The sequence below is a fragment of the Corythoichthys intestinalis genome, chromosome 17 (genome assembly GCF_030265065.1).
Source record: "Corythoichthys intestinalis isolate RoL2023-P3 chromosome 17, ASM3026506v1, whole genome shotgun sequence".
NCBI lineage: Eukaryota > Metazoa > Chordata > Actinopteri > Syngnathiformes > Syngnathidae > Corythoichthys > Corythoichthys intestinalis.
In genome coordinates this window covers 2,940,749-2,964,504 of record NC_080411.1, presented here as the reverse complement: position 1 = coordinate 2,964,504, position 23,756 = coordinate 2,940,749, and the positions used below count along the sequence as shown (strand labels likewise).

Genomic DNA, 23,756 nt, shown 5'->3' with positions numbered 1-23,756 from the left:
TCTTTTGACCGAGCCACGATGCACATCAGACAGTGCTTCTCATCAAGACAATTCTTACCAGGTGTTTGTTTTATAGTGGGCAGGGCAGCTTTGAACCACTCATCAGTGATTGGGTACACACCTGACTTAAATTGTTTACTAAAAATTGGTTTCAAATGTTCTTTTAAGTCTCCTTAGGCAGAGGGTTTACTTACTTATTCGTTCCCCTTCTGTCATTGTTTGCATGCTATCCTCATCGAAATATGAAAACCTATAAATGATTGGGTGGTTTTAGTTAAAGCAGACACTGTTTTTACATCTGTGTGATTTTGACAAAGATCAGATCACATCTGATGGTGATTTTATGCAGAAATGTGAGAAATTCCAAAAGGTTCCGATACTTTTTCATACCACTGTAGCTTCATTTATTCGTTCATATTGGTATCGGATATTTGGAGTTGGACAATATCAGGATATTGGTTAAAAAGTCATTATCGGATAACTGCACTAACCATTTAATGTCGACATTTTAATGTCGACTTTGTTATTCTGGGAGTTATTCTTGAAAGTTCATACTGTAATATTCAGATGAGACAAACAAAAGCTACACACAAAACATATTTTGACTTGAGTTTTGTTGTATTTTTACTTCTACGAAATAAAACAAACTTTTCTATGAACTATACTCTTATTTATAATCTTATTTATTTCTTATTCGATCACCAGGTTTAAATCCGTTACACTTGGCAGCCAAGAACAATCATGCTGAGTGCTGCAAAAGGCTCATTCAGGTGACTTTCAATAAATTTGTTTAAAGCTATTCTGAGAACTGAGGTACTCCCTGGCTCTTGGGAAAATGAGCTTTTTCCTTCACAAATTTAACTGAGGAGAGATCCCATTTCCCTTCTAGAGCAAATGTCCCATTGACGCAGTTGATTGCTCAGGAAGGAGCGCTTTGCATCATGCTGGTAAGTGTTCCACCAAATATAAAGCTAATCTTATTGATTTATTGAGGATAAGATTTTGGAGCAGGTTGTGGGAAAATATTTTTCATACTGTAGGCCCTCATATGTTGGGAATCATCTGCTGTAGCTGGAATTAAGTGATTAAATGGAATTAAATTGGATGATTTTTAAAAATTATAATACAAATTGCCTGTCTGACATTGTATATTTAGTTGGATTATTGCAAGAAAGAATCCTTTCATAATTAGTTTGTTCAGTCAGAAGTCGGCTTAATCCGCTTCCGCAATCTCAGAGGAATGCTGCCGTTTTAAAAATCTATTGTCCGTCTCATTTCATCCACAGCTCTTGGTGGGAAGATCCAGACTGTCCAATTTCTGTGTGAACTGAAAAGTGCCATCAACCTTAAAGATGCCGTACGTACCTTGTCATTTTTCTTCCTTTTGTTTTATGCAAACACATACAGGGCTTTGCAACAGAATACCTCAGAAAGTATTTGTCCTGCACTTCCCACTCAGTATTTTCACGCCGTTTGATGTCGTGTTGATGAAGATGAAGTAAAAATTGGAAAGGAATAAATCACACTCAGCTACAGCTGCACACATGAATTTCTATTTCATTTATTTTTCTCTACTTTGAGGAACATTGAGGTGTGCTTTGCATGTAAATGTCTGTGCTAGAGGGGGCAGAGTACTGTGAGAACTACTCTGAAACCGCAGACATGTGGTCTCCATTTAAGTGGTGCACCATACCTATGGTTTGATTTGAGTGGCTACAATAATATTTAGTGATTTTGTATGTAGTTTTTGACATGCAGTATATACAGTGGTATGAAAATGTATCAACTTTTTGGAATTTCTCACATTTCTATATAAAATCACCATCTAATATGATCTGATCTTTGTCAAAATCACACAGATGAAAAAACAGTGACTGCTTTGACTAAAACCACCCAAACATTAATTGGTTTTCTTATTTTAATTACGATAGTATGCAAACAATGACAGAAGGAGGAAAAATAAGTCAGTGAACCATCACATTTGATATTTTGTGCCCACCCCCATTTGGCAGCAATAACAACCAGACGCTTCCTGTAGCTGCATATCAGTCTGGCACATCGATCAGGACTAATTTTGGCCCATGCATCTCTACAAAACTGCTGTAGGTCAGTCAGATTCCTTGGCTGTCTGGCATGAATCACTGGCTTTAGGTCATGCCACAGCATCTCAAAGGGGTTCAAGTCTGGACTTTGACTTTGCCACTCCAGAATGTGTATCTTGTTCTTCTGAAACCGTTCTGAAGTTGATTTACTTCTGTGTTTTGGATCATTGTCTTGTTGCAGCATCCATCCTCCTTTTAGCTTCAACTGTGTGACAGAAGGCCTCAGGTTTTCCTGCAAAACATCCTGATAAACTTTTGAATTCATTCTTCCATTAAGGATTGCAAGTTGTCCAGGCCCTGAGGTAGCAAAACAGCCCCATATCATGATGGTTATGATTAGGGGTGGGAACCTCTTGGTACCCCACGATACAATACGATTTCCGATATGAAGCCCACGATTACGATGATCTCACGATATAGCAATACAGCGATTATCAATACATTGGTCAGGAAATCATACTACAAAAAAACTAATCAACAGAAAAAACAAGTACAGTGGTACCTCTACATACGATCACTTCGACACACGATCTTTTCGACATCCGACGTAAAATTTGAGCCGCCATTTGTTTCTACATCCGACGAGTTCCTCGAAATACGACGACATGACAGCACTGCAAACGAACGCACGGTGGATTTTCTTGTGTGAGAAATCAACACAGTTTTCAAAAAAAGTTGATACAGTTGGAGAAACAAGGAAAAAAGTGATGCTTACCTTTGAAATGAAGATGCAAGTTATAGAAAAATATGAGCTTGGGCTGCGCGTCCCTGAACTGGCTCAACAATACAGCTCCATGGTCCTCTTCCGACCACCGTTCGCCACTATTTATAAGTTAAGGTGACAATTATTATTGTGGTAACATTGCCAAGGAAATCGCCAGCTTCGTCACGTTTTTATCATTTATTTAAGAACTTATCCAACACAAAACGGCCATTGTCTTAAGCAGTTGACTGCTCTCAAGAAAACGAAAGTATTATCTCTACCGCACCGACCTATCTCACTTGACGTCAGTTTCGCGGTGCGTTCAGGGACAGTAAAAAGTGTCCGCCATATTAGAATCCGATTCGTTACATTATTTACAGGAATAATTATTAATTCTTCTTATTATTATTATATTATTCTGAATTATTTATTTATAACTTATTTGTTTTTCTATGTTTAATTGCCATTTGTAACAGTGCCAGCAGTATTTATTAAGAATTTAGTGTATGTTTTTAGACTTTGGAACGAATTAATGGAATTATAATGTATTCCTATGGGAAAATCCTGCTCGACATACGACCATTTCGACTTACAAACAAGGTCCTGGAACGAATTAAATTCGTATGTAGAGGTACCACTGTATATTCATCCTTCTGCTGTAAGTTTATGTCCAGTCCATTTGAACTGGGAGGGTGGCAGCAAATTAACCCCTCCCACTTCACACAGGCCCCTCCCACTCCTATAGACATCAGTGGCAGCCAATTAATGCCAGGCAAATAGGTGATTTTAGGCCATTTTAGGTCATTACCTGTTGATTTTCAGTCACTTGCTGTTGATTTTGGGGCATTTTATAGGCACTTCCTGTTGATTTTGGGTTACAGAACAGGAAGTGAGCCAGGAATCCCACAAATGAATAGGCAGTTACTCAAACTCAAAAGGAAGTTATGCCCTAAAATGAACAGAAAGTGACCTGTAAATGCCCTGAAAATCGGAAAAAGTGACTGTCAATGGCTGCCATTGAGTTAACTGAAACACTATTATGTAGTAAGATTTTGGTAGCAACTTGTTGTTTCCTTCTTTTTTTTTTTTTCTAAACATTGATACCTTTTCAAAACGATATCCTGCACCGGCGGGGGACGCTGCCTTGCCTGGGGCTTGGTGGGCCGCGGGGGGTCCCGTGGCGTGCCGTGCCGGTTGGGGGGCTGTGGCTGTGGCTCATGGCCCGGGTGGGCGGGCGGGGGTGGGTGTAGGCGTGGGGTTGGTGATGCGTCCCCTCCTGCCATCCCTGTAGGCCGGTTGATGGGCGCGCGGGTGGCCCGGGGGACCACCCTGGGTCCCGGGGGGGGGGACGGTGGCTCCTTTGCTGGGCGGCGGGAGGAGGGATGGGCTGCGCATAGCCATAGTTTTACATATAGTTGATGTATGTATGAGGTATTGGACAGAGCCAGTGATTTCTGTAAGTCTTTAGTGGACACTCTAGGGTTCTTTTTGACCTCTCTGAGTATTCTGCGCTGAACTCTTGGCGTCATCTTTGGTGGACGGCCACTCCTTGATAGAGAAGCAACAGTGCCAAACTCTCTCCATTTGTAGACAACTTCTCTGACTGTCGATTAATGAACATGCAGACTTTTAGAAATGGTTTTGTATCCTTTTCCGGCTTCATACAAATCAACACTTTTTCATTCTCAGTCATTTCATTTCATTCAGTCTTCAGACAGCTCTTTTGACCGAACCATGATGCACATCAGACAATGCTTCTCATCAAGACAATTCTTACCTGGTGCGTGTTTTATAGTGGTCAGGGTAGCTTTAATCCCATCATCAGTGATTGGGCACACACCTGACTTAAATTGTTTGGTAAAAATTGGCTTCAATTGCTCTTTAAGTCTCCTTAGGCAGAGGGTTCACTTACTTATTTCCCCCCCTTCTGTTATTGTCTGCATGCTGTCCTCATTAAAATATGAAAACCTATAAATGTTTGGGTGGTGTTAGTTAAAGCAGACACTTTTTTTCATATGTGTGATTTTACCAAAGATCAGATCACATTTGATGGGGATTTTATCCAGAAATTCCAAAAGGTTCAGATACTTTTTATACCACTCTAAACACATATATACAGACAAATACAGTATGTATATAAGCACACACTAGTACTCAGGGTTGAAAGTGGCTAGAATTTCTTGCCTGAACTCCCCGACGTGAAGGTCGCCACGGAGTCAGAAATTTTATTTATTTATTCATTTATTTTCTTTCGTTTTTTTTTTTTATTTATTTTTTGGGGGGGTTGGTTCAAATCTCTTAAACTACTGAAATGCAAAGAAAACTGTTTTATCACCGTTATTTCTATAACACATACAAAAAGTGATTTTCATTCAAAATTTTTTCAATGATTTGCAAAATAAAACAACATCCATCTCTTAATTTTTATTTTCACTTAACTGCAGCAGCTGGGGAAACCTCCCTGCCGTCCGTGGAATAAAATAAATAATAAATATTGGTGGAAACGATTTATGCAACACAAGTACTTTATTATGCTTGTTGCTAACACTTATGTGTGTAAATCTGATGTTGGTAGATTGTTTTCTTCTTGGAGATGAAATGCATGTGTGGCGGCTTAGCATTTTTTTTTTTTTACATAGTGTTTTGACAGTTGCCGTCATATTCTCGGAGTCAAAGCACCGTGTACCGGAACTGCATTCCGGCCCTGAATCTTTTACCGGAACTGCGTTCTGGCTCTGAATCTTATACCGGAACTGCGTTCCTGACCGTTCTGGCTCACTTTCACCGCTGCTAGTACTACACAATACATACGTACATGTGTGACACTTAGCAAAGTTATTAGAAGAAAAAAAAAAAGAGGCCATGTGCTAGTTCTTACACATGACGGAAACAGAAGGATCTGTTGATATGAAAGGAGTACAAAATTCTTGCCAGAGACAATATTATTCTCTAGTCTTACACCTTCCTCGTGTTTTAAATGGAATATTTTATAACAAAATACAACGATTTGTAACTCAAGACACTCATACTGGAAATCATCTGTGCCTGTTGAAGTGAATGGAAATGTCATTAATCAGTCACTAGACCCAAAGAAATGAAAATAAGGAACATTTGGGCTTCATAATATTACACTTATAAACATCTAAAGTAATAGAAACGGTGTACACGGTTTTTGCATGAGTATTTAATGCTGCAGTAGTGCAGTCCAATAACTGTGCTGCAATAGACTGCTCGAATGACCCCCCCCCCCCCCGCCTCCCCCAAAAAAGCAGGTTTCTATGTATTAAGTAAGCCATTAGCAGAGTCTTGTTCAACAGTCAAATTATATACTTTTGCATGTATTGAATAGAACAATATGGTTCAGTTACTATTTCAATTCCTGAAGGAAAAAAAATAATCGACAGAAACTGAAGCAAAGAAAGGCCTGCATAGGTCTTCTGATGGTTCTCCTGCATAGTTTTCTACTCAGCACATGCGTGCGTGCGGAAGCACATCAGACTAGTAATAAAAAACATGATCTGTCTGTTCCGTGATACTCTTTTGCCCGATGCAGCTGCACATGACTGTCAGCATAATTCATAACATTTAATTGTTATCTACAGTTGATCAAAGGTTCATGACATAATGTGATGCATTACTCATGACCTCATTCCCCCATCCTTGTCCCTTTGATACCTGTACATTAGAAACCAACTAGCAGCAATGTCATCAACGTTAAACAGGTGCTACTGTCTCGGAAATGCATTTTAACCTCAAGGTAGTGTTGCTGAAAATACGATAGGGTAATACACCAAATATACCGTTATTCAAATTGTTGAACTACAGTCTTATGAAAAAGTATCTGAAACTTGGAATTTCTCACATTTGTGCATAAAATCCCCATCAAATGTGATCTGATCTTTGGTAAAATCACACATATGAAAAAAAGTGTCTGCTTTAACTAACACCACCCAAACATTTATAGGTTTTCATATTTTAATGAGGACAGCATGCAAACAATGACAGAAGGGGGAAAAATAAGTAAGTGAACCCTCTGCCTAAGGAAACCTAAAGAGCAATTGAAACAAATTTTTACTAGGGTTGTCAAACAATTACAATTTTTAATCAAGTTAATTACAGCTTAAAAATTAATTAATCGCAATTCAAACCATCTCTAAAGTCTGCCATATTTTTCTGTAAATTATTGTTGGAATGGAAAGATAAGACACAAGACGGATATATACATTCAACATACGGTACATAAGTACTGTATTTGTTTATTATAACAATAAATCAACAAGATGGCATTAACATTATTAACATTCTCTTAAAGCGATCCATGGATAGAAAGACATGAAGTTCTTAAAAGATAAATGTTAGTACAAGTTAAAGAAATTTTACATTAAAACCTCTTTTAATGTTTTCATTTTATTAAAATTTTCAATCAAAAAATAAATTAGTAGCTCGCCATTGTTGATGTCAATAATTACACCATGCACACTCATGGTACTAACCCATAAAATCAGGACCCAAACGCCAGCAGAGAGCGCCAAACACCAAAAAACAAGTAACAAGCGGACATTACACTGTACTGTCATTTTAGTCTGTTTGAGCGGGGCATGTGCGCTAATTGCGTCAAATATTTTAACGTGATTAATTTAAAAAATTAATTACCGCCCGTTAATGTGATCATTTTGACAGCCCTCATTTTTTTGCCTGGCACAGCCAGACTATTCTCCCTGTATTTTTCAAACACTGTGAGAAATAGTCTGGGACCCAGCCCATTGACGGCCTCTTGAGCAAGGTACAAAATCAATCGTCCAATCAGATTCGTTTATTTGCGTGACGTGTCCTTAACGAGTAACGTTACTCTTGCGCGCCGAAAGTCGCGTCTACAACAACACAGATGGTGAACGGGAGAGCTGAGAATATGTTCCAATCCGCAGTAAAACCAGTTTTAAATGACCAAAAACACATCGAAACAAGTCATTGACACTAGTCAACATGGCTCACGCTAGCCATGTTGAATAAACTTCTCCATTCTCCGCTCACACTAATTACTTGTCGCTTTAACAACGTCACGTCTGCCCGTCGCTGATTGGTCCACTCCGCTGTCTGTTTGCTGCGGCTTGCTCCGCCCTCGGAATTTGATCCGCCGGACGGTCGCCAGACTCAAATTGCTGGAACAGCGGTGAGTCTGGTATACCATGCAACTAATTTTTACCAAACATTTTAAGTCAGGCGTGGGCCCAAACACGGATGAGTGGTTGAAAGCTACCCTGCTCACTATAAAACACACACCTGGTAAGAAATGTCTTGATGAGAAGCATTGTCTGATCTGCATCATGGCTGGATCAAAAGAGCTGTCTGAACACCTGCGATCAAGGATTGTTGATGTGTATCAAGCTAGGAAAGGATACAAAACCCTCTCTAAAAGTTTGGATGTTCATCAATCGACAGTCAGACTTCAAAGTAAGGAAACACATCGTTTGTAAAATGTTAGTATAGAGGCTACTGGAAAAAAAACTTGAGCCTGCGATAAAATATTGAAATACTGTATATTTGTAAATTATTGGCCAAAATACAAACTTGTGGTTAAAAGGTGACACTTCAAACATGAAAACTCCCTGGTTTACAATTGCAAACAATGTGGGGGAAAAAAATCTATTACTGACACCGCACGTATGACGAAAATAGAAGTGCACTGTTTATTTCCTGAGTGTAACGCTTACAAAAAATGAAAGTTCCCTTGTAAGCTGCTTTAAGACCACATAAATGTAAAAAAAAAAAAAAAAAAAAGTCAAAGTGGAGAGAAGGGGGAAATCCTCGGTTTACTACATATCTAACAGTTACTTTAACGTTAACAGTAGATAGAAAACATATACAGGTGGACACTTCTATCTAAGCAGCTTCCTACTCGAGTTTCACAGGTTAGCAAGTTCACGCCGTTTAATGTTACGCTAACTCTGATGCAGGTCAGACTTTCAGTAGCAAAATTTGTGGTGTGTTCCCCACTTCCACAACATTGACGTCTTTTTACATTTCTCAAAGTGGCAGCTGCTGGCTGGAAAAAAAACTTTTAATATCCTTAATATCTCTAATATATAATGTGCATTTTTGGGGGGGGGGGGGGCGACACGTTCAGCAAGTGAAAAGAGAAAGAGGTACATGTAAGTCTGAACATAATGAAAATAATTCACCTATTAATGGTTTGTTCAATTACAATATTTAAAACATGCGAAGACAGTGTAAATGACCTATATACAGTAACTGAAGTCATTATATAACGCAAATAAGATTGCTTAAAAGTTGGTAGGGACAATTTGAGCATCCTAAAAAGTTTGTAGTTTTTTGTCCCCACCGTCCCTATGCAAACCTACGCCCTTGCCGGAACATACCATTCATGTCAAAGAGTACAATCTTCATGTGGCAATGTCAAGCCACATGAGTTACAGTACAGGTCTTGTTTAAATACGGATGCTGGTTGTTTCCCTTTACTGTATGCACCTAACGTCATCACTGTTGGTGTTTTCCCCCTAAGGACGGGCACACGCCTTTGCTCCTGGCAGCCAAACACGGCCATGCTGAAGTGTGCATCACTTTGCTGGACTGCGGCGCTGAAATCAGCACTTCTGACAACAGTGGCAGGTAGGAAGCAAAAGTGCAGGCAATTTGCCAACAAGGACAAAATAAAGCTTTCCTGCCTAAAAATACGCAGTACATTAATCAGCCACTTTGGAATGCATGCCGCAGGACGGCGTTGATGCTCGCCACACAGTCAAATGCGGTGGCTGTGGTTGAAGTTCTGGTCCACAGAGGGGCCCTCCTGTCCGCAGTGGATTTGCACGGGCACGATGTTCTACACTACGCCAAATTATCCACCAACTGTGAGGTCAAGGCAGCACTCACGGCCGCTCTCACCAGGCAGCTGCCAGGTGAACACTCTTCATCTGACACATTTAATTTACACAAGAGTAGCAGTGTAAAAGCTTCATGCCAATTGGCGTCAATGCAGTCAATACTGCCATCTGCTGTACAGGCTTAGTATTAATACTTTTGGATACGCTATTTACTTGATACGGATGTATATTTTTATGTTTCTACAGATCCCAAGTCCTGTAGAAGTCCTGCGGTAAGAACATCACTGGACCTACAAAATTATGCAACTATAGCCATTTTGCTACAAATCAATCAGAGTAAATTTGAAAAAAAAAAAAGCCATTGTTAGACTACATTTCTAGATGTTGAAGCATTTCCTCTTCTCATGGGGGTGTTTCTTTACCAAACTGAAGCATCTGATTGGGTTAAGGGTTTTATTAGAAGGGATGACTTAATATGAACTCATATACTGCTATTATTTTGAAAAGCATCAAATCAGTTTCAGCTGTAATGTATTTTCTAGCATGGTGTCAATTAGAGAAGAGGCTACTATATGAGGAAATCTGATGAATAAATGTACAGTGGTATGGAAAAGTATCTGAACCTTTTGGAATTTCTCACATTTCTGCATAAAATCACCATCAAATGTGATCTGATCTTTGTCAAAATCATACAGATGACACAAACAGTGTCTGCTTCAACTGAAATAGCCCAAACATTTATAGGTTTTCATATTTTAATGAGGATAGTATGCAAACAATGACAGAAGGGGGAAAATAAGTCAGTGAACCATCAAATTTTTTATTTTGTGGCCCCCCGTTTGGCAGCAATAACTTCAACCAGACAGTTCTTGTAGATGCAGATCAGTCTGGCACATTGATCAGGCCCATACTTCTCTAAAAAACTGCTGTAGTTCAATCAGATTCCTGGGTTGTCTGGCATGAATCGCTGTCTTTAAGTCATGTCACAGCATCTCAATGTGGTTCAAGTCTGGACTTTGACTTGGCCACTCCAGAACGTGTATTTTGTTCTTCTGAAACCATTCTGAAGTTGATTTACTTCTGTGTTTTGGATCATTGTCTTGTTGGAGCATCCATCCTCTTTTTAGTTTCAACTGTCTGACAGAAGGCCTCAGGTTTTCCTGCAAAACATTCTGATAAACTTTTGAAATCATTCTTCCATTAATGATTGCAAGTTGTCCAGGCCCTGAGGTAGCAAAACAGCCCCAAATCATGATGCTCCCTCCACCATGCTTCACGGTGGAGATGAGGTATTGATGTTGGTGAGCTGTTCCATTTTTCCTCCACACATGACGTTGTGTATGACTCACAAACAATTCAACTTTGGTTTCAACAGTCCACAAAATATTTTGCCAAAACTTTTGTGGAGTGTCCAATTGCCTTTTTGCGAACATTAAACATGCAACAATGTTTTTTTAGACAGCAGTGGCTTCTTCCGTGGAGTCCTCCCATGAACATTATTTTTGACGTATAATTGATGTGTGCACAGAGATATTGGACTGTTCCAGTGATTTCTGTAAGTCTTTAGCAGACACTCCAGGGTTCTTTTTTTTTTTTTTCCTCTTTGAGTATTCTGTGCTGAACTCTTGGCGTTATCTTTGGTGGACGGCCACTCCTTGGGAGAGAAGCAATAGTGCCAACTCTCCATTTGTAGACAACTTCTCTGACTGTTTGAACATCCAGACTATTTTAGAGATGGTTTTGTATCCTTTCCCAGCTTTAAACAAATCAACAATCCTTGATCACAGGTCTTCAGACGGCTCTTTTTACCGAGCCATGATGCACATCAGACAATGCTTCTCATCAAAACATTTCTTACCAGGTGTGTGTTTTATAGTGGGCAGGGCAGCTTAAAACCACTCATCAGTGATTGGGCACACACCTGACTTAAAAATTGGTTTCAATTGCTCTCTAAGTCCCCTTAGGCAAAGGGCTCACTTACTTATTTTCCCCCCTTCTGTCATTGTTTGCATGCTATCCTCATTAAAATATGAAAACCTGTAAATGATTGGGTGGTTTTAGTTAAAGCAGACACTTTTTTTCATCTGTGTAATTTTAACAAAGATCAGATCATCTTTAAAGGTGATTTTCTAAAAGGTTCAGATACTTTTTCATACCATTGTACAAGTTACAAGAAAAAAGATATAGATAGCCACATATAGCCACATTGTGATAATCTCTATATCTTTCTACATTAACAGTCTCAGCTTGTGTAAGCCTTTTAGTTGCGATTAAAGGAAACTGAATTCTTACCATTTAGTCATTGAAGCTCCTTGTACTAACCAACACTTAATTCGGTTCTCTCTTCGCTCTTTGCTGACCCCTATAGCATGATCAAGTAGCTAAGCTAAATGATGAACGGATCACAACTCCCAAAAAACGAAAAGCACCTCCACCTCCTATTAGCCCACTGCAGGTAAATGCATGTCTCTGTACGTCTGCTTGTATCAATGCACTCTATCTGCACATTTGTAAACTTACTGTAGTTGTCTGGTCTGGTTTTCTGTGAGTGGTTTTAAAACCTGCTGTTTCCCACATGCAAGGATCAAATAATACTGTTGATTCAACCATTTTAGTGCTGTAGTTTTATATATATATATGGCGGAAAACACAGACAAGACTGAAAAAGCAGTTTCTGCTCTTGCACTCCTCTTTTAAAAAAAACTGTATTTTAAGCCAAAAGAACTGATATGTTTGATAGAACAATATGTCTATATGCTGCCATAGCAGATTCGTGGCGCGCCAAGCCTCCGAACTATTTTTAATTTGTCCGTTTTACCCTAAAAACCCCCGTTTACAGACATCGCACAACCGCTTTTGTTTCAACCTAGCCATAAAAAGAAGGTAAGTAATTTATTATTCTAAATGTCTTTCATTTTTAGCTTAGAATCATTAATTCATGTCTAAATTTTAGTTAAAAAAAAAAAAAAAAGACTTAAAAAAATTATTCACTCACTAAACTTTTAAATGAATTAGGTCACAATGAAAAATTTGGCGTCTGTAAAGTCACAGATATCTACCTCATAACTATCGCTTAATTGTATTTTTTCTAAACTGTCGCATTTTCCCCGATATTTAAGATCAGGGGTCCCCAAACTTTTTCCTCTGAGGGCCACTTAACTTTTCCCTTCTCTGATGAGGGGCCGGGTCAGTTTGTAACAGAAAAAGTGTGATGATTACAGGAGTGCCTAAATGTAAACATTTATTGTTTTTCAGAAAGCAACAATCAAATAACCCTTTCTGGACTCTTCACGGAACAAAAGTAAATAAAGTAATAATAATATAATTACGGCTGTCAAACGATTAAATTTTTTAATCGAGTTAATTACAGCTTAAAAATGAATTAATCGTAATTAATCGCAATTCAAACCATCTATAAAATATGTCATATTTTTCTGTAAATTATTGTTGGAATGGAAAGATAAGACAAGACGGATATATACATTCAACATATGGTACATAAGTAATGTATTTGTTTATTATAACAATAAATCAACAAGATGGCATTAACATTAACATTCTGTTAAAGCGATCCATGGATAGAAAGACTTGTAGTTCTTAAAAGATAAATGTTAGAACAAGTTATAGAAATTTAATATTAAAACCCCTCTCAATGTTTTCATTTTAATACAATTTGTAAAATTTTCAATCAAAAAATAAACTAGTAGTTCGCCATTGTTGATGTCAATAATTACACAATGCTCATTCATGGTGCTGAAACCCATAAAAGCAGTCGCACCCAAGCGCCAGCAGAGGGCGGAAAAACACCAAAAAAACACAAGTAACAAGTGGACATTACACTGTGCTGTCATTTTAATCTGTTTGAGTGGGGCATGTGCGTTAAATGCGTCAAATATTTTAACGTGACTAATTTAAAAAAGTAACGCGATATTTTTGACAGCCCTAAATATAATATAATATAATATCATACAATTAGGGCTGTCAAACAATTAAAATTTTTAATCGAGTTAATTACAGCTTAAAAATTAATTAATCGTAATTAATCGCAATTAATCGCAATTCAAACCATCTATAACATATGCCATATTTTTCTGTAAATTATTGTTGGAATGGAAAGATAAGACACAAGATGGATATATACATTCAAAATACGGTACATAAGTACTGTATTTGTTTATTATAACAATAAATCAACAAGATGGCATTAACATTATTAACATTCTGTTAAAGCGATCCATGGATGGAAAGACTTGTAGTTCTTAAAAGATAAATGTTAGTACAAGTTATAGAAATTTTATATTAAAACCCTTCTTAATGTTTTCGTTTTGATAAAATTTGTAAAATTTTCAATCAAAAAATAAACTAGTAGCCCGCCATTGTTGTTGTATATAATAATAATTACTTACGCAATGCCCATGGGTGCTGAAGCCTATAAAATCAGTCGCACCCAAGCGCCAGCAGAGGGCGGCAAAACTCCATAAAACACAATTAACAAGTGGGCATTTCACTGTACTGTCATTTAAATCTGTCTGAGCGGGGCACGTGCGTTAATTGCGTCAAATATTTTAACGCGATTAATTTAAAAAATTAATTACTGCCCGATAATTTTGACAGCCCCAAATATAATATAATAATAACACTATTAATTAAATAGATAATAACCAAATAACCCTCTCTGGGTTCTTTACAGAAAAAAAGCTAGGAAATAAATAACAATATTGGGAAAAAAAATAAAAATTGTTCTGTTGGCCGGACCAAATATGGAGGCGGGCCGAATTCGGCCCGTGGGCCTTAGTTTGGGGACCCCTATTTTAGATGATAATCGATCCAAAAAACAAACAAAAAAAGAAAAATAACGTTTAAAAGGGTAACTATAAGAAAAAGAAAATCTCAACCACTCCTTGTTGTCTGTGATTTCTGCATCGCGACCCTTGTTATATCACCATGTTTCACCCATAAAATCAAAAAAACAAATCCGGCTGTGGCCATTCACAGCTGTGTCTTGACACTTGGTGATACATCCTACATGGAGTTTCTGGATCGAAACAAGGTAAGTATGCGATAATATCTCGTTAAAATCGTGGCGTCTTTATTTCTGCTCCCGCGTGCTCTCGCCTCCAATTAGGGTTTTGCTGTTTAATTTATTACTTTTTTTAAAATGCCTTCCTGTTCAAAATTTTTGTTCCCCCAGAAAATTCAGATTTTAAGCTTTCCAATAATGCATCACACATGCATTTCGGACAATTTTGAAAGTTTGCCAAATTGAGGGTCTCAGAGCGGAACTTTGAGTCACCTGAGTGTTTTCCGCCATATATATGAATATATATCACGTATAAATATAAACAAATATTTGAGATTCTTTTAACTTTGTCCGCCAGCAGAAGTCTGGAACGTCTTCTCCTTCAGTTTCTGGGACCCCCTCATCAAACAAAAGTGACACTCCAAAGCGGTTCAACTACAAGGTAATGATTTACAGTTGTAAGACAATTATACAGCCATAGACTTCATAATGTATTGACGGGGCACGGGGCTATCTCCATCAAAGCTAACCGAGTGGAAACACAGACGGAGCTTTTTCCGTTGAAAATTCTTGTAAATAAATTAGGGCTCTCAAACGATAAAAATTTTGAATCCAGTTAATCACAGCTTAAAAATTAATCGTAATTAATCGCAATTCAAACCATCTCTAAAATATGTAATATTTTTCTGTAAATTAATGTTGGAATGGAAAGATAAGACACAAGACGGACATAAACATTCCAAATACTGTACATAAGTACTGTATTTGTTTATTATAACAATAAAGCCACAAGATGGCATTAACATTATTAACATTCTCTTAAAGCGATCCATGGATAAAAAAGACTTGTAGTTCTTAAAAGATAAATGTTAGTATAAGTTATAGAAATTTTATATTAAAACCCCTCTTAATGTTTTCAATTAGATAAAATTGTAAAATTTTCAATTAAAAAAATAGGGCTGTCAAAGTTATCGCGTTAACGGGCGGTAATTAATTTTTAAAATTAATTGCGTTAAAATATTTGACGCAATTAACGCACATGCCCCGCTCAAACAGATTAAAATGACAGCACAGATTCATGTGCACTTGTTACTTGTTGTTTTTGGAGTTTTTTCACCCTCTGCTGGCGCTTGGGTGCGACTGATTTTATGACCATGAGAATTCAACAATGGCAACCTACTAGTTTATTTTTTGATTGAAAATTTTACAAATTTTATTAAAACAAAAACATTAAGAGGGGTTTTAATATAAAATTTCTCTAACTTGTACTAACATTTATCTTTTAAGAACTACAAGTCTTTCCATCCATGGATAGATTGTTGATGTCAATAATTACACCATGCTCACTCATGGGGCTGAAAGCCATAAAATCAGTTGGACCCAAGCGCCAGCAGAGGGCGCCAAACACCAAAAAACAAGTAACAAGTGGACATTACACTCTGCTGTCATTTTAATCTGTTTGAGCGGGGCATGCGCGTTAATTGCGTCAGATATTTTAACATGATCAATTAAAGAATTTAATTACCGCCTGTTAACGCGATAATTTTGACAGCCCTCATTTCAATCACTACCTTACGTAGTTAAAGACACTACGAAAGAACGTCAGGGAGCCCGTGTGACGTCCCGCTCGGCGACGTCAAAAATGGCGAGCTATTAGTTTTTGCGATTAATTACGATGAATTAATTTTTAAGCTGTAATTAACTCGATTAAAAATTTTAATCGTTTGACAGCCCTAATTGAAATACACCACAAGGTGTCAATGCCAAGTTTTAAATTAATTAGAGATCTAGCCAAGGCTAAGTCTGAGTAAGTTTTATGTGTATTTTGCATAGCTATTTTGATTGGGAATGCCAGTTCTCTTTGAGCGCTTTTCTTTTTGTGAACATTATTTTTTTGAGGGATAGGAATATTATTTTTGTTGTGCTTTCACCCAATGATACTGTAGCGACTTAATTGTTCCGCCCAAATGCATGATGGGAAGTTGGGCAACCATGACTGTCAGTGGTGGCTGCAAATGGTATATGTTCTATATTGCGTTCAAAAAAGTGTGTTAAGAAAAAGATTGTCTTCTGTCATTCTTCCCCATGTCGCTCGTCATAATAGTGATGTTTGTTGTGAAAGAGTTGCCAAAGCTAATGCCAATAAAAGGCACTGTCCAAGGAACGCCCGTTTCCTCTTGCATTACTCTGCCTTTGTCCTCTCAATGTGCTAAAAGGGCGTCATTGTAAACTGTTTGAGGCAATGCATGAATATAAATAATTTATAAATAAATAATAAATATTTTAACGTGATGAATTAAAAATTAATTATTAACGTTAACGCGTTAAATTTGACAGCACTAAAATAAATGCTTAAATCCCTGAATTCTTTATAGATATGGACATAAAACAGTCTCGATTTTTGTTTAAAAGCAAAAAAAAAAAAACGCAGAGTTAGCATTTATTTTACGTAAATATGTCAAAATACGATGCTCGTCTGTCAGTCAATGTAGCAGCCGCCATTTGTAAACAGAGCTTTTCCGTTGAAAATTCTTGTGAATAAAAGCTTAAATCCCTGAATTCTTCATAGATATGCACGTAAACAGTCTCAATTCTTTGTTAAAAGCAACAAAACCGTGCGGGTAGCATTTATTTTACGTAAATATTGCGAACTATGAGGCTAGTCAGTAAGGAAATTAGCGACTGCTGTATGTAAAACAAAGAGCTTTTTCTGTTGAAAATTCTTGGGAATAAATGCTTAAATCCCTAAATTCTTCGTAGATATGGACGTAAAACAGTCTCGATTCTTGGTTAAAAGCAACAAAAACAAAAAAAAAAACAAAAAAAAAACGGGCAGTTAGCATTTATTTCACGTAAATATGTCGAATGTGCTGTTAGTTAAGTCACTGTGGCAGCCCCCTTAGTACAACAAAGAGCTTTTTGCGTTGAGATGGCCGCCAAAGCAGACGCTGTTTTTTAATCTGTGTGATTTTGACAAAGATCAGATCATATTTGATGGTGACTTTATGCAGAAATGTACAGCATTATTAAAAGTCAAAATTACTCGACACAAGTATTAGTAATTTCATATCGTTACATTTTGAGTAAACATGCTTCTGTGCTGCTTCTGTTTACACTAGTTTTAGGTAGTTGTGATCCATTTAACATTTGTGGCAGGTCAATTTAATGTCAATTCAAAAATAAGTTAAGTCAGGGAGAAGTGCCATAATTGCAACCCAGAATGAAATTTGAGTTATCTGACAAAAAAAGTAGTATTTCTTCCAAAAAAATGGTATAAAATACAAACCACTATGCACAATTCCTAGCTTTTTTTTTTTTTTTTTTTTAGCATGGATGACAGCAAATTGTGTGAGCATATGTGGCACAAAAACATATTTTGAATATCCTGAAAAATTTGCGAAACTGGTTTAGTATGTTTGTTCTGTTGACACACCGGGCCCAATTTGTGGGCATATGCTAAAAAAAACTTAATACATTATAATTGAATGCTAAGTATTTTTGATGAACTCAGTCTGCAGTCAAAGATGAACTCATTGGCTGCCATTGACAGCAATAGACGTCCAATCGTTTTTGACTGAGAGGGCTGGAAGCATTACCACCAGTATCAGTAAAACATGATCATTCAATGATAGCCATACCAGTTCAAATGGATTTGATGTGGATCACAGTCAATGGCAATGAATGACTTAAAAAGTTCCGAATTTTTGACATTAGGCTTATCTTCGAGTTAGCGGGGGTTTAATTACTTGGTGGAGTTGTTTTCAACAAATTCCATGCAGTTAGTTAGATATTTATTCGTTTAAGGGCTCTGGAGTGGCTAAGCTAGCGCGAGTCAATGGACCCGTCCCAGCATGCCAATAAAAAAACAAAACAAAAAAAAACACTTCTTCTACATTCCTTCCTCGAATGCAGCATGAGCACGAGTAGCCAAGCGCTCCTCTCTATTGTGGTTGCATTACACATCTAAAAGATAATAGTCCCGCAGAAATAAATGAATTACGGCAGTTTGGTGTGTGTTGGTATTTTAAATAACGATCTGCATTTTGAATTTGACTATGTTAGATCTGTTAATATCATTATATATATATTTTTTATTGGCACGCTAGGATGGGACCATTGACTAGCGCTAGCTTAGCCACTGCTGAGCTCTGAAATTTATAAATAACAAACTGCACGGAATTTGTTGAAATCAACTCCACCGACTAATTTAAACCCCGTTAACTCGAAGATTAAGCCTAATGTCAAAAATTCTGAACTTCCATTTTAAGTAGAAAGCAAAAAATGGGCGATTAAAAAAAAAAAGAAGGAAAAAGAAAAAAACAGACTAGAGGGAATTTTAAACAAAGATCTGAATTTTGAATTTATTTGACTATGTTAGATCTGTTAATATCGTTTTTTATTGGCATGCTAGGACTGACCATTGACTAGCGCTAGCTTAGCCACTCCAGAGCCCTGAAATTAATAAATAGCTAAAAAACTGCATGGAATTTGTTGAAATCAACTCCATTGACAAATTTAAGCCCAGCTAACTCGAAGATTAAGCCTAGTGTCAAAAATTCGGAACTTACGCTTTGAGTAAAAAACAAAAAATGGGCGATTTAAAAATAAAAATAAAAAAACAGAACAGACTAGAGGGTATTTTAAACAACAATCTGAATTTGGAAGTTTTATTTGACTATGTTAGATCTGTTGATATCGTTTTTATTGGCATGTTAGACTAGGACCATTGACTAGAGCTAGCTTAGCCACTCCAAAGCCCTGAAATTAATAAATAACTAACAAACTGCACTGAATTTGTTGAAATCAACTCCATAGACTAATTAAACCCCGAAGATTAAGCCTATGTCAAAAATTCTGAACTTTCGCTTCAAGTAGAAAACAAGAAATTGGCGATTAAAAAAAAAAAAGATAGTGTGTATTTTAAACAATGACCTGCATTTTGAAGTTATTTGACTATGTTAGATCTGTTAATATCGTTTTTATTGGCATACCAGGATATGACAATTGACTAGCGTTAGCTTAGCCACTCAAAAGCCCTGAAATTATGAACTTTCGCTTTAAGTGGAAAACATGAAATCGGCGATTAAAAAAGAAAAAAACACAGACTCGAGGCCCATCTCTACTCTCTCTTATCCTTTCCCTATTTGCACTCCCACTCCACATTTTCCCTCACCCTCCACTGCTCTCTCCCTCCTGTTCTTGTGCGGAAGGAGGATGAAGTCCAAGAGGACTTGGAGAGGCTATGCAACAACCAGAGAACCATGCTGCTGGAGACAATGGACGACTTGAAGAGCGCCGATGAACTGGATCCGAAGGTGAATGAAACATAACAGTAGCTTTTAAGACTGCATTGATGTTTTAGAGGTGCCTCTTCGAAAAAGTTTTTTATTCTTGAAAAGAAGAGTGCAAGTATATACAGTGATAGTACACTATTTAATATGAACAATGTCAACACATGATAATCTCATGAAACATTCATACAAACTAGTCAATTTGTTTGACTAATTTAAAACTTTTAAATGTGCATATATGCCACGAAACTTCTATTTCGCGCTTAAATTGTTCACCTTCAGCATTCTTGGAGAGGTCTAACAGAAGCTTACATGTCAGGACCTGTTTTGTTGTTCACTGACTTGCGAGTGGTCTTGAGCTCATACCTGCTCAAGTGTCTTCACCTGGTAACGTATACGATGCGTCCTATGCACCGATAGGTCGAGCACGGACTTACGGCATCGGCTGCTTTGGTTTCAGCCCTTCAAGCTAAGATTACTGCTCTTACTCTGGAAAACCAGCAATTGGCCAGCAATTTTAAGGTAAGACTCAATGAAAGACTCATGCCGCTTTTCCACTGCATTGTACCAGCTTGGCTCAGATCGGGTTGCTTTGGTTTTGTGAGCTTTTTTTTGCACTAATTGTAATAAACATTAATCTTGGTGAATGGGGCTTTTGATTTATCTGCTTTTTAGGTCAGTTGTCTTGGTGCAGTACAGTCCCTGACAAAAGTCTTGTCTCTTATCCATTTTGTAGAAACAATTGCTAATAACCTGACTTTGAAATATTCAGTTGGTTTCAGAAATGGCTCATATGAAAGCTAAGACCATCCCAAATGATGTTGAATGTACAAAAATATAATTGTTTCACTGAAAAAAGATTTATTATTTATTGAAGACATAATGGTCAAATTTTGGCAAGACAAAAGTTTTGTCGCCTACAGAAAGTACTGTGAAAATTGAACAAAAAATGTACGTCAAATACAAAAAATATGCTACATAACATAAGCGAATGAAGTAGTGATGCTGTGAGATCGAAATTTAGTATTTTGTATGACTTCCATGGGCTTCGGCAAGGATTCATATAATTTATTGACGGTCATCAGGATCATCAAAGAAAGCAGTCTTGCATGCCTCCCAGAGTTCATCAGCATTCTTGGGTTTCGTCTTCCATGCTTCCTCTTTTGTCCTACCCAAGACATGCTCTATGATGTTCATGTCTGGTGACTGCGCTGGCCAGTCCTGGTGAATCTTGATCTTCTTGCCTTGAGGAACTTTGAGGTAGAGAACTTGTATTTTGTTCTTCTGAAACCATTCTGAATTTGATTTACTTCTGTGTTTTGGCTCATTGTCTTGTTGCAGCATCCATCCTCTTTTTAGCTTCAACTGTCTGACACTGTTTTCCTGCAAAACATCCTGATAAACTTTTGAATTCCTTCTTCCATCAATGATTGCAAGTTGTCCAGCCCCTCAGGCAGCAAAACAGCCCCAAATCATGATGTTTCTTCCACCATTCTTCACGTGGAGATGAGGTGTTAATTTTGGTGAGCTGTCCCATTTTTCCCCCAACCATGACGTGTGTGTTACTCCCAAACAATTCAACTTTGGTTTCATCAGTCCACAAAATATTTTGCCAACACTTCTGTGGGGTGTCAAAGTGTCTTTTTGCGAACATTAAACATGCAACAATGTTTTTTTTAGACAGCAGTGGCTTCTTCAGTATAGTCGTCTTGTCCTCTTGCCATTCTTGACCATAGTTTTACATCTAGTTGGTTTGTGCACAGAGATATTGGACTGTGCCAGTGATTTCTGTAGGTCTTTAGCAGACACTCTAGGGTTCTTTTTTTTACCTCTGTGAGTATTCTGCGCTGAATTCTTGGCGTCATCTTTGGTGGACGGCCACTCCTTGGGAGAGAATCAACATGGCCAAACTCTTTCCATTTGTAGACAACTTCTCTGAATGTCAATTGATGAACTTCCAGACTTTTAGAGATTAGAGAAGTCTTTAATCGCAGCTCTTCAGACAGCTCTTTTAAACGAGCCATGTGACACATTGGACAATGCTTCTCATCAAGACAATTCTTACCAGGTGTGTGTTTTATAGTGGGCAGGGCAGCTTTAAACCACTCATCAATGATTGGGCGCACACCTGACTTCAATTGTTTGGCAAAAATTGCTTTCAATTGCTCTTTAAGTGTCCTTAGGCAGAGGGTTCACTTACTTATTTCCCCCCTCCTGTCATTGTTTGCATTCTATCCTCATTAAAATATGAAAAAACTATAAATGTTTGGGTGGTTTTAGTTAAAGCAGGCACTGTTTTTTTCATCTGTGTGATTTTGACAAAGATATGCTCACATCTGATGGTGATTTTATGCAGAAATGTGTGAAGTTCCAAAAGGTTCAGATACTTTTTCATACCACTGAAGGTCCAGGGTAGTGGAAAGTAAAGCTATTCAACATGCCCTTTTTGTTCAGGCTTTTTTTTTAATATTCAGCCTTTGATTCTCGTTCGCAGAAACATCCATCGCTCCAAGCAAACAAGGACGTGAAAGAAACCAGCCGTCCCGACAGCATGACCTCTAACTCCTCCTTCCATTCCACACAGGATGACTTGGAGCTAGCTGCAGCTGTACCTTCCACCGCCCACGCACCGCGGGAGGACGGAATCGAGGAGGAAGGGAAAAAGGGGAGCCAGGAGGAGATCCGACTGTTAAGACAGGCGCTTGAGAGCGTCCAGATGAAGTTGCTGGAAACCAGAAAAGAAAACCGCTCTCTTCAGGCTCTGGTGAAACCTGAGAGGAGCAAAGAAGTGGTCGAGGAGAACGAGGGAAACGTGAGAGGTAAAGGCAAAGAGGAAGAGTTGATCGAGAGCCTGGCGGAGCTGCAAGCGAAGCTCACGGATACCCAGGAGAGATACCACCAAGCCTTGGAGGAGGTGGATGAGCTGCGAGCGCGGATGGGAGGCGACTTTGCCGATCGCCGTCGAGCGTCCGCGCTTGAGCAGGAAGTGAAGCAATTGAAGACGCAGCTTGTGCAGACGGGCTGCGAGCACGAGAACGCCGTTCAAAGATTGAGAGAGCTGGAGGCGGCGATGAGGGAGGCTGAGGAGGAGAAACTGAAAGAGAAAGAAAGAGAGGAGAGGACGGCAAAAATGGAGGAGCTGTATAAGGAGGCGCAGGAGGAGATTAGGATTCTTCAGGTACACTTTGGTCAAGATGAGCACATCAAAACACAAAACTAAGTTACTAACCAATACATTAGGCCAGGGGTTCCCAACCTATTCCACTAAGGCACACTGTGGGTGCAGGATTTCATTCTTACCAAACAAGATGACAACACTTTTTCCCCAATCTGGTGTTTTACAAGTGCAATCAGTTGATTGCAGTCAGGTGTGGCTTGTTTTAGCAGAAGCCTCATTGGTTCAACTGTCTCTGCTGGATCGGCTGGAACAAAAACCAGGACCCACAGTGTGCCTTGAGGACTGGGTTGAAAACCCCTGCATTAGGCGTTCATATTAAGAGTTGATGAAGACATATGGTACCACCACTTTACTTATTTCTATTTCTTCTGTATATACATACATACCCACAAAAAATGCCACAGATTAAATAAAAATGCCACATACAAAAAAATGCCACATACCAAAATCCATTTAGCCACATAAAAAAATGGCAGATAACAAAATCAATTTTGCCACATACCAAAAAAAGCCACATACACAAAAATGCCATGTACCCCACAAAAAAGCCACATACAAAAAAAAAGCCACATACCAAAATCCATTTTGCCACTTACAAAAAAATGCCACATGCTAAAATCCAT

General features: G+C 38.1%; 1 protein-coding gene across 6 annotated transcripts in view; it reads left to right on the top strand.

The window, feature by feature from the left end:
- rai14 (retinoic acid induced 14) overlaps positions 1-23,756 on the top strand; it is a 100,159-nt gene that overhangs the window by 62,771 nt on the left and 13,632 nt on the right. For 2 of the 6 annotated variants that reach the window (XM_057818169.1, XM_057818174.1), the window contains exons 5-15: positions 706-770; positions 890-947; positions 1,287-1,357; positions 9,326-9,432; positions 9,538-9,719; positions 9,891-9,916; positions 12,013-12,099; positions 15,023-15,106; positions 19,875-19,979; positions 20,376-20,477; positions 22,450-23,133. In XM_057818169.1, coding sequence (XP_057674152.1) covers positions 706-770; positions 890-947; positions 1,287-1,357; positions 9,326-9,432; positions 9,538-9,719; positions 9,891-9,916; positions 12,013-12,099; positions 15,023-15,106; positions 19,875-19,979; positions 20,376-20,477; positions 22,450-23,133 — 1,571 coding nt within the window. The remainder of the gene's footprint in view (positions 1-705; positions 771-889; positions 948-1,286; positions 1,358-9,325; positions 9,433-9,537; positions 9,720-9,890; positions 9,917-12,012; positions 12,100-15,022; positions 15,107-19,874; positions 19,980-20,375; positions 20,478-22,449; positions 23,134-23,756) is intronic. The other 4 variants (XM_057818170.1, XM_057818171.1, XM_057818172.1 and 1 more) reach the window with 4 other exon arrangements.